We start from the raw sequence: 15033 nt of genomic DNA on the forward strand, positions 1-15033 counted from the left end.
CGACGATGGACTCAACGATGGGTTCACAGCAAATGTCCTTCATGTATTCACAAGGAGAGTCGTTGAGGATGGTCAAGGAAGAAGTTGCCTTGTAAGTGTGGGTGGGAAAACTTGAATCATATTTTTTCTGATCGTTGTTCGCGTTTTGAAGATCAACGTTCCTAATCCCAACATGCGTGGCCATAGCGTCGGCCGCTCTAATGCTTTTACACATATCTGTATCGCAGACGAAGAGTGCGCGTCCCGACGCGTCTAGCCGAGACTCACCAAGTTTAAGAAGGCAAATAACTACCCTCGGAGGCTCAACTATCTTTGCATTTTATTTCGTTCGACTCTTATCCTGTGTAGCCCTCGTCGTGATAGGTACCATCGAGCTAGTAAGGAGTAGGTCGAGCGTTGATACCGCGCTAATTTTTATCTTCGTATGTGTCATTCCTTAATATACACGCTACCGATCTCACTCAGTTGCAGCTGTACACGACTATCCTTTCCTTGTCCTCCCTCATCGCATCTTACCGCTGGAGCCGAAACTCGATCCGACACCTTAATACAGTGTTATGTGCTACCTTTGCGACCTATGCTTATAGGGATGTATATCCGCTTGGGAAATTCAAGGTTGTGCCACAGGATGGCTCAGATGGAAGCTTCACGTGGGTCAAAGTTGGGTTGTTGTTTCTAGCAGGAGTTCTAGTTCCGCTATGCGTTCCAAGAAAGTATGTTCCTGTGGATCCAAAGGTGAGTACGACCATTCATCGTATACGTAGTATGCTAATACCTGTGTCTTCTAGCACCCGAAAACCCCCAATCCTGAACAAACATGCTCCATCTTGTCCCGGCTTACATTTGCCTTTATGGATTCAGTCATTCTCAAGGCATATTATTCACCAAGTTTACCTTATGAAGATCTTCCCTCGTTGGCAGATTATGACCATGCGGAATATCTGAAGAAAAGGAGTTTTCGTGTCAGTCTACAAGCTTCTTCCTTCTTTAATCTCCAGGTATTCGCTAACACGCCTACTTTTAATCCAGCACCTTGATCCAACAATAGTCACAAAACGTCGGAACGCATTCTTCTCCCTCGTCCGCGTGTTCACTTGGGAGTTTTCGGTGCTTTCGGTGCTTGTGCTGTTGCAGTCAGTGTTAGATTTCGCGACGCCTGTAGGGGTAAAGAATCTGTTGGGGTGTGTGCTTAATGCTATATTATCTCTATTTTGTTGAGATTGTCGTGTCGACTGATGTCGTGCAGGTACATCGAAACCAATGGCGTCAACGCAACCTTCAAGCCATGGGTGTGGATAGCATGGCTGTTTTTCGGTCCGTTGTTACAGACCATGGCTTCAGAGAGTTATCTGTATATCACTGTGCGTTTTTCGAGCTGTCTCATCCCTCGCAATCCATTTCTCAGTCTTGCCATATTATTTTCGTCTCTATGATACTTGCTGCACTGACTCTCGGACATTAGACTCGTCAGGTCGTTCATGCAGAAGCGATTCTTACTGAGGTCATCCTCGAGCATGCGCTTAGGATACGGGTGAAGGCGGAAACGGATGACGAAGATGATCAAAAGGCCTCCGAAGCAATCTCGTCCAATTATCCTTCCGCATCTGCCTCGCCTTCTCAATCTGAGTCTGACTCGTCGACACCTCCAGACAGTGGCGACGAAGAGGATCAGAGGACACTACAGTCTGATACTCATTCAAGAGCTGCAACCAATGCGACTGAAGCCACAGATGCTACAGACACCACACTGCGCCCCGGTTCTTCATCCTCATCCAAGGTCATCAAATCAAAAGAACCCTCAAAAGTGTCTGCACTCGCATTAACCACAGATTCGTCGAAAAACCCTAAATCACAGAAAATTAAAAGCGAAAAGGCAAAAAACATTCTCGGCAAACTCTCCAACCTCGTCACGACTGACATGCAAAACATCACCGATGGAAAGGAAGCGCTACGTCTAATCATTCAAGTGCCGATTCAGGTGGCACTTTGTGTGTGGTTTCTGGAGAGAGTTTTGGGGTGGAGGTGAGTGGCATGTTCTCATAACGTCCCATGCCGCCTTTTTTCGACATTTTCGATCCTGATTTGCACTTCTCTTCTTCTCCAATTATAGTGCATTTGTCGGCCTGGCAACGATCATCATTCTATTCCCGATTCCTGGCTATTTTACCAAATTGATGCAAAGTAGGCAGAAAATCAAGATGAGAAAGACGGACGCAAGGATTGGGGTTGTTACAGAGAGTATGTGATAAATGGATTTTTGTTCGCCTTCTGGATGTTGGTTTAATATTCCGTCTCGTTCTCTCTGTACCGATTCAGCTTTATCTGTTCTTCGCATGGTTAAGTTTTTTGGTTGGGAGTCCCTCATGGGCGACAGGATCAAAGATGCTCGAGAGGAAGAGTTAGTATACGTGAAAAAGTTGAGGCTGTTGGAGTTGGCTTCTGGTTTATCCAAGTGAGTCGAGACGAATTAGGACCTGTTGTGTTATCACTGATTTGGGACCTCATAGCCATGTTATTCCTCTGATTGTAATGCTGGTTACGTATGCTACCTATGTGAGTTCAATCTTGTCATTGACGGAAAAAAGCCATTATGTATATATCTTCCAAATTAGACGGTGGTCATGAAGCAAGAACTCTCTGCGTCCAAGGTATTCAGTAGTATGGTCGTTTTCGAAAAGTTTAGCATGTAAGTGCTTCGTAAAGTCTGCTGTTACCGTATTTTCTAGGGCTTTGGCTTTCAAGTGTTGTATATTTTCGTTACTCACTGCTTATTCAAAACAGGTTGATGTGGCGAGTAATGCACTACGTCAATCAAAGTGTAGGTATTACTTCAACGTCTAGCCGCCTTATCACGAATAATGTTGGGTTTCATTTTTCTTAGGTCAACGCAAAAGTATCTCTGGATCGTGTGACAGAGTTCTTGTATGAGGTACGTACCTTGAAAGGCTCCTCTTTACGTCTGACTGGACCTTTTTGAACAGACCGAACTTCTTGACACTTTCCAAACACATCCCCATACTACCGGTTCTGCAGCTAGTGATGAGTTGGGTATCCCGGTCACTGCACCCCCACCTCCATTTCCAACTCAAGAAATTGGGTTCCGTAATGTCACGTTCAGCTGGTCGAACGATTATTCGGGACATTCCGACGAGTACCAGTCGGGTTTGTCAACTCCAACATCAACCCGCTCTGAACCCTTCGAACCATCTATATCTTCGTCTATCACTCCGACTTCTCAGTCTCCGCGTTCTATCAAACGCCAATTTACGCTCAAAATCCCAGACGAAGTAATTTTCCAGAGGAACACCATTAACCTCATTGTCGGAAGTACTGGATCGGGAAAGACGTCGATGCTCATGGCGTTGTTGGGCGAGATGCATTTTATTCCCCATAATTCGGGTCTTCACCAACCATGGTTCAATTTACCAAGAGGACGAGGGGTAGCGTATGCTGCGCAAGAGTCGTGGGTTCAGAATGCTACTATCACGGTTAGCCTGTAGACATGACCGTTCACAAAATCATCGACTCACTAAACTGATCGCGTACTTTTTCACTTTTCCGCACACATAGGAAAATATAATATTTGACTCTCCTTTCGAAGCCACGAGATACCGTCAGGTTTTGTACCAATGCGCTTTGGAAAAAGACCTCGAACTGTTCCAAGCTGGGGACGAGACCGAGGTGGGGGAAAAAGGGTTGACGCTTTCGGGAGGTCAAAAAGCACGGGTTACGTTGGCAAGAGCGATCTATTCTAGTGCAGAGGTGTTGTTGTTGGACGATGTACTTGCTGCGTTGGAGTGAGTCTTTTTCACAGCAGCTATGCACTGGTCGTCTGGTGTGTATGTGTATAAAGATGTTGCTGACCGTTTTTCTTGTTTCTAGCGTTCATACGTCCAAGTGGATAGTCGAGAAGTGTTTCAAAGGTGATTTGGTCAAGGATAGGACAATCTTGCTGGTGGTGAGTGTTGGAGTATCAACTCCCCTCTACAAGCTTTACTCAACGTGACTGTTCCTTCCCATTACACTGCCCCTTACTCCCATTTTTACGATTACCTACAAGTACTCGTAGACACACAATACCTCCCTAACTCATCCCATTGCCGGGTATGTTGTATCCTTGAAGGACGGACAGGTGGCGAAACAAGGTACCGTAGCGGAGGTACTGGGAGTATCGGAGATAGAACAGGTTGACGGATCAAGTGCTGAGAACGTTGAAAATGTAGAAACCATTGAGACCATCGAGCAGATTGAGGATGAAATTGCTGGCAATCATGACGGGAGCGGCGGAAGTAATGGAGAAGGCGACGGAACCAAATCCAAGAAATCTCCGCCTGTGGAAGGTCAAGGAAAACTCATCGTTGCAGAGGAAATTCAAATCGGGAACGTTGGTTGGCCCGCTGGTCTGTGCTTTTCAAATTCACATTTCCACACTCTAATTACTTTCATTTCCAGTGCGATTGCTCATAAAAGGGCTCGGCGGACAACACGTTATCCTATTCGTCGCCTCCGTGTTCGCCAGTTTCCTACTCTCGGAGTCGGCCGAGATCTTCCAGACATGGTTTCTTGGTATTTGGGCTAGTCAGTATGAGCGGAAGGATCCCTCTGAGGTGGATGTTGTTTTGTGAGTGGACAATGCTTTCGTGTGCAATGCTGATGATGTTGCTTATGAATAATTCTCCGCGCAGTTACCTCGTCGGCTACTGTCAGTTCTTCTATTTCTGAGTATGCTGGACACTGATGCGTTGCGTGATAGCCCTCATTCTCCTGTTCGTCGTGGTGACCTTCGCTGTCGGATTTATTATATATTTGTACGGAGTCTTGAGGGCGTCTAGGTCCATCCATAAACAACTGATGCAGTCGGTGTTGGGATCTACTTTGAGGTGTGTTAATTTGATGACTTTGATCAACTATTGCCGACTCATGAAGGGCATTTTCTTTCCCAGATGGTTGGATACCACACCGACGTCTAGAGTGATTACGAGGGCTACACAAGATATGCGTGATGGTGCGTTCATCCCTATCCCTTCCTTCTCGTCTTGTCGATTATGCGCTCATCATTCTCTCGTCCATTCCATTACTACTACTTCAAAAATTGACGGCACACAGTCGACGGACCTCTCCCAAACCAAATCAGCAACTTACTACGATTAACCATCATGATGATAGGCCAATTCTGCTCCGTGATCTACTTCAGCCCCGCATTCTTAGTCCCTGGGATCCTGGTCTCCGTAGCGGGCGCTCTATGTGGATCGATTTACATCAAAGCGCAATTACCTATCAAACGTATTCAGTCAAATGCGAAGGCGCCTGTTTTAGCTCAGTGAGTTGTTCGATCTCATATTTGTGTTAAGCTTTTTTTTCTGAAAGCCGTTCGTAGTTTTGGAACTGTCATGGCTGGACTGGGTAAGTGATAGAAAATGATTATTCGATACCTTGCTGATGGGCTCTTGCAGTATCGGTACGAGCCTACGGCGTCCAAGAACGTTTCATCAAAGAATCCCTCACTCGGATCAACTACTACTCTCGTCCCTCACGTGTATTCTGGAACCTAAATCGCTGGATCGACGTCCGCCTCGACCTTCTCGGGAACGTATTTTCTGCTTCGTTGGCGGCGTATTTGGTGTATGTCAGTCATGGGCAGGCGGCAACGATTGGGTTCTCGTTGAATATGGCTGGTGAGAACACTTTCGTGATAGATTCAAGATTTTTTGCTAATTGATAATGGTCGGACGGGTGTCGACAGTAATGTTCAGTTCTTCGATCTTGTATTATATTAGGATCATGAACATGTTCCAAGTCAGAGGTATGTTTGTGCCGACTTTTGAATTTCAGACCAACTTTTCTAATTATTTCGCCTATCCACTCCAGCCAACAGGTATGGCTTCCTACTACCTTCCCCATCACTCGTTTGACATATGCATAATCAAGCCTCGAACGTATCAACGCCTACATCGAGATAGAGCAAGAGCCCAAACCAACCAAGGAGGGTGTGCCTCCAGCGTATTGGCCTTCCAGCGGGGATTTACGAGTAGAAAATCTCAGCGCTCGGTATTCACCTGATGGTCCGCAGGTTTTACAGGGCATCAACTTTCACATTAAATCCGGCGAAAGAATTGGCGTTGGTAGGTTTGGTGAGTTGATATCGTGGGTACAATGCTGATTATTGCAATTTTTGTGTAGTCGGACGCACTGGGTCTGGCAAGGTGTGTTGTGGTTGACTAAGATGAGATGTGTTATTGAAAGATACTTTTTCAGAGTTCTTTGATGTTATCTCTTCTAAGATGCATTTACACCGATGGCGAAGTGTATTTGGATGGTCTATCGACCTCCACGATCAATCTGGATGATCTTAGAACGAAAATTACAATTATCCCTCAAATGGTATGCCTTTTCTTGCTTCTCATTACTGTTTCTTCCTAATCTTATGTTTTGCAGCCAGAGCTTCTCAGTGGAACCGTAAGACGGAACCTGGACCCATTCGACCAATACGACGATGCTGCGTTATACGATGCGCTCCGTTCTGCCGGGTTGTATTCCATTCAGAGTGAGGACGAAGATGCGCGAGTTGGTTTAGATACTGCTGTGGCTAGCGGAGGAGGGAATTTATCTGTTGGTCAGCGCCAGATCATCGCTCTTGCTCGAGCGATGGTGCGAGAAAGCAAACTTCTTATTTTGGATGAAGGTCTGTCTCAATCTTAACACATGTTCAACCATTTGCCTTGTGTGCTGATACAGTTTTGTCCTCTTCCTCTCCCTCCAGCGACTTCTGCTATAGACTATAAAACAGATGCTGTCATTCAATCTTCACTCCGCCATGAGTTGAAGGGTGATGTTACCCTCATCACAGTCGCTCATCGTCTTCAGACCATCATGGATGCAGATAAAATTGTGAGTGATGCCTCTAAAAATGAACGAGTTCTGAAATGAGTTTACGAAAAACTCTCACAGATGGTTCTGGATGCCGGAAGAATCGTAAGTCGAGACTTGTTCTCGCTTCTTTTATAGTTTTCAATTCTAACTCTGACATCTATCTACGTACTCTTTTGCAGGTTGAATATGATTCGCCCGAGGAATTATTGAAGAACGAGTCGGGGCATCTGAGGGCTTTGGTGGATGAATCTGCTGACAAGGAACATTTGTATCAGATGGCTGGAGGAGTTGCGACCTAACAATTCAAAGTCTTTTAGTGTGCTATCACAGGCTATCACCACCGTAGATAATTGACCCAGTTAAATTAGAGTAATCAACCTGCGTCATAACAACCCCAAAAGTAATACTGACGTCATAATATGCTCTTTATCTCCACCCAAATGGTCTCCAAATTCCGTTTCTTTTATCCACGTTACATACTTAAACTCGGACTACCACCACCACCAAAATCCAACTCAACAAAATGACCACTGTTCTTGCCTTGAATTCCCGTTCTGCGCTGAAAGCTGTAACTCGTACCCTTGTGTCGCGTTCTGTAGGACCCGTTGCGACAACGAGTATGAGGTGAGTTCATGACTTCGATATATGCGTGTTGTAGAAGTTGAATTAGCTTTCATTTTAGATATAGCAGGTCAGTAGCTTCGTATTGTCCTCGCTGTTCTGTTCATTGATCTCGCTCAACAGTACAATGCACGACAATGACCCAGATGTGAGTTTAGAACCTTCGTAAATTATACCCGAGTGCTCAAGGATCGGTATATTATCTAGGTTCTGGACACTGAAAAGAAGCGCAATCTTTCAAAAACCCAACACGGCACTTCCACTCCTCATGACCACGCTCCGGGCTGGAATGAACACCTGGCTTCCGCTTCCGAGGCTCATGTCAAGGTTTGTATATCTAATAACTCATCTCCTAATATCTCATTCATTTCTTAGGCCGATCGTTCGACCGCCTCGCCGAGCGAGCTTACAGACAAGACCATAAAGTACATCCATGAACGTCATTCGCCGGAAAACGCCGTACAGCCTACTGAGGCTTCCTTCTCTAGGGACGCAGTCGATGGGCCTTTAGGTCAAGCTGAAGGTCATGATGGACAATTGATTGAAGAGACGGTCGAAAAAAAGAAATCAACCACGAAAGTATTTAGTTCGTCAACTTGAAAGCTCGACGTTTGAAGAAGTGTATCGCTGTACTATAGAACAATTGCTTTCATGTATTCTATGTTCACTAATTGATGTCTACATTCCAGACATAATATCAAAAAAAATGTAACTTATAACTTGGCTTGAAAGGATTCGCCCTTGAGTCGATCCTTTGCATCAGTCTCGATTGCCTCAAAGATCTTTTCTGCGACACCGCGCGGTTTTTGTTGCGGAGCCTGAAGGAAGGGTATATGATGATTCATCTTGGAAGCGAAAGTGCACAGACCCACCGTATGTCCCGCACCGTCGATAAACCCAATACTCGCGAAATTCTGCGGTCCCCCAGCGGCGGTGTTAATAACATTTTCTTTGCACTCCTTAGCACTATAATGCGATATTCAGTCCGCAATGAAAATGTAATAAGTCTGACGACCGTTACACTGGCTTACATGAAATCATGAATTTTTCCATAATAAATATGTATCCGTACGCGAGACGCATAGGATGGCAGGTTTCGATATATCCTATCCCAGCCATGTGTCTCTCTGTATGTGGCCTGTATCAGGTGAGAAAAATGCATTAGCTGAGTTACCATAGGGGACTTGAAGAGTAGTATTAAGAACACACCGTCTCCTGTTCCCGTGTACATTTGAGTGTTACCGGCGTGCTAGTGCCATATTGAGCATTGGGATAGCTCAATGTTGGGAGGGGTCGTAAACCAGTATCCTATTGCCAAATTATTACTTGACCATGATCATGAATGGTAAATTGGATTTCGAAAGTAGCATAGTATGGAATTCGTAGGTTGTACGTACCACGAAGATCTTCAACACCCTATCATCCCATGATTGCCATGTTCGACGCGTCTTGAACATTTTATATGCCTCTTCTGCACTGGGCCATACATCTCTTCTCGACCGTGATCCAGACGCCAGCTTCTCCGCCAGGTCCTGGAAGCTTCCTAGAGTAGGCGGCATCGTCATAGGTTCGATAAAGATCAACGAAGAGATATTGATAAGGCTCTCAATGGATGGCGCAAGGTCCAGGGAGAGCAGGAGGGAAATGGCTCCGATGGAATGACCTATACACACAATAGTATGATTGCTAAAGTCAAAATTAGGTATCACGGTTCTATTATCTTCCGAGTAAGTTCCAAGCAGAGTCTGGCCCCTTCCGGTAAGGAAGGCGTGTATATTGTGTGCATATTCCTGCCACTTCGGAACTGTATGTATATGTAAGTATGTGGTATGTGGTATGTTTGTAAGAAATTTTCAAAATAACCACTGTGGCTTAAGAACTTGTAACAAAAGAAAACTCGACTCACAAGCAGGCTCGTACCCATTCCGCAGAGACTTTTCATTGAGCACCCCCGCATCTCCATGGTTCGGTGCGTCAATAGTCCATATCTCTCGTATTTTAATGCTGTTGTTCCGGCGATTGGGACTGGACCTTCCTTGTGCACTAATACTCGCAGTGTTGACTTGAATCAGCTCCAGCAAATAATCTATGGTAGGTTCCCACTGTTCTTTGTGAAAACCTGTGCCATGGGTAAACAACAGGGTCAATCCATCCGAGTCGGTCCATGAAGGATTCCAGAATCGTTTGAGGGTAGATAGTAATGGATAGTGGGGTCGAGGGTCGAAGATGTATGATTCTGAGAGTAGGAGGTCCAGGGGAACCGGTGCACGGGACTGGAGACTCGACATATGGGTGTTCTTTTGGACCACAAGAGAGAGGGGGGGCTTTTCCACTGATGAAGGTGGGAGTATTGACTATTGAGAGGGGTCTTGTTGAAGGAGGGGTTATGTGTGAAGACCTACTAGTAGAGGACCATTGACTTGCGACTCCGTATCAGGGACTCGGAATCATAAAACCGTCATTCTATGGACAACTTGTGAGTACATGCGATACTAAAATGACTAGGGGCATTGGGTTTTGTCTGCTATTGTTCTCCTGTGGAACTAGCCCCCGTCGTTGAAGGAGTCAAGCATCTATAGCACTGCGTCCATTTAAACATGAGTTGCAAGTTGGGTACACAAATTTATTACTTCCTCGATTGCCGCCTATTCGATGTCTCCGACCTCAGGCTAGTACATAGTCGACGTGTAGAGACACCATTTACATGGTACCTGGCAGGAGAATGATCTGGAAGCCGGTGTTCAGTTTTTGGACTATGACCACGCAGTCTAATGAATTTCCTTGCCTTAGGTTCCCCACTAGCAGTAGGTACTATGTAATTACTCTTCGAGTCGGAGTCGGAATCGGAATCGGAACCGCAGTTGGAATGGGAGGGTCTTTCGTTTCTTGGCTGATCGTATACTAGATAAGGTATGCTTGAACCCTGTATTATCACACATATCCAGCCTACTGTGACAATTAGTTGTACATTCTGTCCAATGTCCAATGGTAGAACGATGACGCGTAATGTAAACATAAGGTAGACGCGACGTGTACGAAGAGGAAGCTATAGCTGCGGAGAAGTGGAGGGTGGGACGACAGGTAAACCGGAGGTAATCACTACGAAGTGAGGGAACGAAGTGGAAGCATATTCCGACGAAGATGTGGATGGTGAGACAAGTAGACGTTGAGAGCGAAGTCGAAGCAAAATCCGACGAAGTGTAGGCAGGTGAGATGACCTGCGTAACTGACTAGCTGTGACCCTCTTCTTTCTATTCTCTCTCTTTCTCTTCAGGATGTTGCTCCTGTAAACAGGGGGAAAACCTGGGTCCTGGACAAACGGAACGAAGTGGAATCTAAAACTGGGTAGAATAGGGACAATTCAGTAGATAAAGGAGGGGAACCTAAGGCCGACGGAAAGTGAACAAAAGGCATTTGACTGGCGCTTAAAGTTACGGGCAAGTAAAAGCAAGGTGAAAGAATTGGAAAGCTTCAGAAAGATAGCAGAAAAGATATTGGGAGAGGGTGTACAAATAGGGTCAGAGAAAGTGATATTAGGCCTCAATCTAAAATATAGGAGGATTCGAGAATGGAGATAGACAGATAGTACATATGTGGAAGCAAAAACCGATGGGAGAAACCGACGGAAGACCAGGGAAGATCCTGGAAGACGCCAAAAGGAAGCAAAAAATGCAATTATGAGGCTAAAGTTGAATAAACGCTGGTGCCTGCACGGGCGCTTGGAAAAGTTATCAGCACATCGGCCTTCTCCTAACTATCGATTTACTTATCGGCGCCCGTTCGGAAATTATATCGCCTTCCGCAATGCCTTGCAATCTTTGGAACGGCTTCTGACTACTGTATTTGGAATGGGGCTTCCTCAGAGTTCATCTATAAGAAAGCTCGACTCGATGCAGCTCGATGCACATACGCAGCATGATTATCTTCATTGCCAAAGTAATCCTTGCACTCGTACTGCTACCTCCCGTGTACATAATCTATGGTCTTGTCTATCGTTGCCATAAACGGTCGTTGAAGTTCCTTCGAGGACCAGTAAACACCTCTTTGTTCTTCGGTAAGGTTGTATTTGATACATTACACGGTGTACATTACTGATCTTGAGCTTGAATTTTCAGGCGCGGATTACGATTTGCTACACCAAGAAGTAAGTCCCTGTGATTTATTTGCCAGCCCTGACAGGTGGTCATTTCTGATACTTAGGAAACTGGCGTCCTCGAGAAAAAATGGTTTGAGGAATACGGCACCGCGTTCCGAGCAAGCACTTACTTTTCCGTGAGGAGCATACTAGTCTCATGTCGTCTATGCTACTCACGCTTAAAAATTCAGGAAGATATGCTTATGCTCGCCGTGAGTTCTTCAATTGGTCTCATCTCTATTCCTCTGTGTAACAAGGATCAAAGGATCCCAAAGCTCTACACTACGTCACTGTGACTTCGGGGTAAAACAATCAACGACTTTAACTCGTCTATGCAACCCCTCTGATTCTGCAGTAATCTAGTTACCGTTTTCCCAAACCTCAAGACGTCCGGCAAATAACCGCCTTCTTAATGGGTCGTGGGGTCTTGAACGCTGAAGGTCCGAAGGCAAAATTTTCGATTTTTACCGATTATTGCTGAATCTTTGGCCTGTACTTTTTTCTCTAGGTGTAATCCATAACCGACAAAGGAAGGCGCTAAATCCAGCATTTTCAGCCAAGCAGCTACGACAATTTCTCGGATTGTTTCAACGTTCGACAGAAAGGGTAAGACTGAGTCTACGATGCAGAGTGTTTACACGCCAATGATTTCTGCCTTGACTGTACTTAGCTGGTCGAGAAATGGCAACAAGAGCTCGGCAATTCTGCAAGTGAAGGCTCTGTCATCAATGTAACTACATGGCTTCCGAAGATAACGTTGGACGTCATAGGAGAGAGTGCGTACAAAGAATATTTTACCTGTTCGGGTACTCATCACAAAATTACAGGCGCTTTCAATTATCATTTTGGATCTTTAGATGGAAAAGAGACTGAGTTAGGAACCATCTTCGAGAATTTGTTGTGAGTACTCTCCTTTCCTATATCCGAACGTCTCACATAGAAGATACCGACTTACCTCAGTGCTGAATCCCGGCTCTACCCTCGTGAAATGCAGCTACTATACCGTGCGCTGCGTCGCAATGTTCCTGTTTCCGTGGCCAACATTCTTCTCCAATTTCCGACCAAAGAGGAGAAAAGGTACTTGAGCTTTTTGAACGCGTCGAAAAAAGTGGCTAGGCCATTGTTCGAGAAAGCCTCTGCAGAGAAGACGATTAGAAATGAATCTGAAGGCAAAGATGTATTGAGCGTCCTGGTCCACGCTAATCAGGAAGAAGATCCAACAAAAGCATTGGACGAGGACGAGGTACTTTCCCAAATGGCGTAAGCGACCCGATTTCGAAGTTTTGATCCTAACTTACTCTCTTTGGTCAGTACGATAATATTAGGTGCGGTCGAGTCTTTCAAATTTAGTTAAGACTGACTGAAATACAACTTGAAGCTGGACATGAAACCACCGCAGTGAGTCGTGAAGTCTCGTTTTTTTTCTTGTGGTTCTAAATGACCTGGTAGTCGGCTATGACCTGGATTCTTTACGCACTGACAAAAAGCCCGAAGGATCAAGAAATAATCTATCGGGAAATACAGGAAGTACGCGAACGCAACGGCGATAACGAACCGAGCCCCCAAGATTTGGACTCTATGCCTTTCTTCAACGCTGTGATCAAGGTTGGTCATTGTATTTGTGTTTCTCGCCAGATAGCGGGACCTGAGATTGATTGTATGTAGGAAGGTCTTAGGCTATATCCTATCGTGAGTTCCTGTCTGGCTTGAATTTCTCCTACCTTAACTTGGCGATGAATAATGGCAGGTTCCAACCATCAACCGTGAAGCTCAGTCAGACGATGTTATACCCCTTGAATTCCCAATTACTACGGTTTCCGGAGAAGAGATTTCTCAGATACCTGTGAGCAAGGGCCAAAGGCTATCACTTTGTTTGGGTATGTACAATAGGTGCGCCGAAAGATCTACAATACCTTGAACGTTTCGCTAAAGTCTTTGTGTGGCAGGCTCCCGCAGGCGTGGGGCGACGACGCAGACCAGTGGAACCCTGGACGATTCGTGAACCCAACGAAGAAGAACACAACTTTGGGTGTTTATGCTAATCTGTAAGCCATTCGCGACTCAACCACTTCGTGCATCCTGACCTCCTTTACAGATTGAGTTTCAGTGAGTTGTATATCATTGCAATGAACTTGAACTTCTGAGAGTAGACCTTTTGGATTAACAGGTGCTGGTCTGCGAGCTTGTATTGGATGGCGCTTCGCGTAGGTCATTACACTACATACCTTGAACAACTGCTCACGCTGAAGTTCGCCAAAATGTAGTGTCATGGAATTGCAAGCAATCCTTTTCGGTCTTACTGAGAAATTCGAGTTTTGTGCGCCCGCCTCAGGAGTGTTGGACGAGATCCAGGCAGTTCCATTCGGAGTTATCATCCCATTGAAGAAGGGCAAATGGAGGGGTTCGTCCTCTTCCCATAGTGATTCTTGATATCAACTAATGATAATTTCACAGAGGGTAAACAGATGCCTCTGCTCGTGAAGGCAAGGCGGTAATCCAGTAATCCGATTGACTCGTGTCTCGTATGTATTCCGCCAATAGATAGATAAGTCCTTTGCCAATGTAACATATCCTGAATATATATATCTATCATTCAACGGCGTCAGCGAGATTTTTGAACGGGAGTGGCAGTGTCGCGTCCTCTAATTCTCTTAGATGTTTGACCGCAAATCGTTCGTCTCTGTTCGTCTTCGTCGGAAAGACTTGAACGATCCTTCTTTCTTGAACCGGCTTTGGTTGGAGGAAGAAGGAGACGGTGAGGGAGATTGAAACATAGAATTGTCAAGAGGGAGGTAGAGCCTTCGGCTTAGGCATTAGTCGCAGGCGAGGTTTTTCGATAGTAACCTCTGCCGTCCCGCCCTTCGCTAGCCTCTCCTCATCGTCATTGGTCCGGCAATGAGTTTCTGATTCGTCTTCCGAAGAAAAATTCAGAATTATCTGCGGGAGCAACTTCAACTGCGTCCTCTGCTCCTTTCCGTTTCTTCTTCCCAATCCCACTCTTACAGACTCTTACCCTTATCACTTGCCTTTCTACATACGCCGTTTTTTTGGTCCCAGTGGATTTCATCGCTCCACTCCTTCCCTCTCATAGAGCAGTAGCAGCAATCTCAGTTTTCTCCCTTCTCTTTTTCTCTAGTTCCATAAACGAGTCAATATTTCCGTACTCCGCCCCACGATTTTCGATAAACTGCGCCGATGTGTACTGTACTTCTTCTTTTTTCTTTCGTCGCGGATCATCTTCATCTTTGTCTGCATCTGACTCGGGAACCTTGACCGGCGACGTGACTTCTTGCTCATAAATTGAGAGGCTTTCTTTCCCTCGAGGTCGAACAATGTCTCGAGGAACTGGGTTAAGACAGTGTGTTTCTGAGCTTGAGGATTTCCTTGGAGGTTTTTCCACCAATATA

The 15033-nt window shown here is 45.5% G+C and overlaps 4 protein-coding genes across 4 annotated transcripts; 3 read left to right on the forward strand and 1 right to left on the reverse strand.

The window, feature by feature from the left end:
• Window positions 1-151: 151 nt before the first annotated feature.
• On the forward strand, window positions 152-7317 carry C8R40DRAFT_1144240 (uncharacterized protein). The gene is made up of 33 exons (XM_046229497.1): window positions 152-422; window positions 472-735; window positions 789-962; window positions 1030-1181; window positions 1247-1361; window positions 1463-2022; window positions 2111-2238; window positions 2317-2452; window positions 2508-2553; window positions 2613-2686; window positions 2782-2818; window positions 2882-2929; window positions 2982-3488; window positions 3571-3797; window positions 3883-3958; window positions 4070-4168; window positions 4235-4400; window positions 4453-4621; window positions 4686-4702; window positions 4754-4880; window positions 4944-5005; window positions 5107-5320; window positions 5378-5403; window positions 5454-5675; window positions 5744-5803; window positions 5834-5838; window positions 5927-6122; window positions 6181-6203; window positions 6256-6381; window positions 6436-6682; window positions 6761-6888; window positions 6949-6972; window positions 7050-7317. The coding sequence occupies exons 1-33, from the start codon at window positions 201-203 to the stop codon at window positions 7167-7169; spliced, it is 4797 nt and encodes a 1598-aa protein (XP_046088317.1). The 5' UTR covers window positions 152-200; the 3' UTR covers window positions 7170-7317.
• Window positions 7318-7346: 29 nt separating this feature from the next.
• On the forward strand, window positions 7347-8173 carry C8R40DRAFT_1095287 (uncharacterized protein). The gene is made up of 5 exons (XM_046227698.1): window positions 7347-7494; window positions 7553-7561; window positions 7615-7639; window positions 7699-7818; window positions 7867-8173. Exons 1-5 carry the CDS (start codon window positions 7394-7396, stop codon window positions 8089-8091), a joined length of 480 nt encoding a protein of 159 aa, XP_046088318.1. The 5' UTR covers window positions 7347-7393; the 3' UTR covers window positions 8092-8173.
• On the reverse strand, window positions 7843-9960 carry C8R40DRAFT_63659 (Alpha/beta hydrolase fold-1). The gene is made up of 7 exons (XM_046235727.1): window positions 9398-9960; window positions 8889-9295; window positions 8701-8799; window positions 8523-8629; window positions 8364-8457; window positions 8205-8309; window positions 7843-8149 (listed from the first exon to the last, which is right to left on the reverse strand). The coding sequence occupies exons 1-6, from the start codon at window positions 9777-9779 to the stop codon at window positions 8205-8207; spliced, it is 1194 nt and encodes a 397-aa protein (XP_046088319.1). The 5' UTR covers window positions 9780-9960; the 3' UTR covers window positions 7843-8149.
• A 1446-nt stretch (window positions 9961-11406) lies between these two features.
• On the forward strand, window positions 11407-14121 carry C8R40DRAFT_1067959 (cytochrome P450; the record flags this gene model as incomplete). Its single annotated transcript, XM_046225957.1, has 20 exons — window positions 11407-11545; window positions 11607-11635; window positions 11692-11763; window positions 11818-11838; window positions 11892-11929; window positions 11990-12066; window positions 12135-12232; window positions 12297-12402; window positions 12454-12526; window positions 12587-12886; window positions 12938-12951; window positions 13005-13024; window positions 13076-13231; window positions 13292-13315; window positions 13374-13516; window positions 13573-13671; window positions 13722-13732; window positions 13794-13830; window positions 13891-14027; window positions 14081-14121. The coding sequence occupies 20 exons, from the start codon at window positions 11407-11409 to the stop codon at window positions 14119-14121; spliced, it is 1635 nt and encodes a 544-aa protein (XP_046088320.1).
• Window positions 14122-15033: the final 912 nt, after the last annotated feature.

The sequence above is a fragment of the Lentinula edodes genome, assembly GCF_021015755.1.
Source record: "Lentinula edodes strain Le(Bin) 0899 ss11 chromosome Unknown C8R40scaffold_10, whole genome shotgun sequence".
NCBI lineage: Eukaryota > Fungi > Basidiomycota > Agaricomycetes > Agaricales > Omphalotaceae > Lentinula > Lentinula edodes.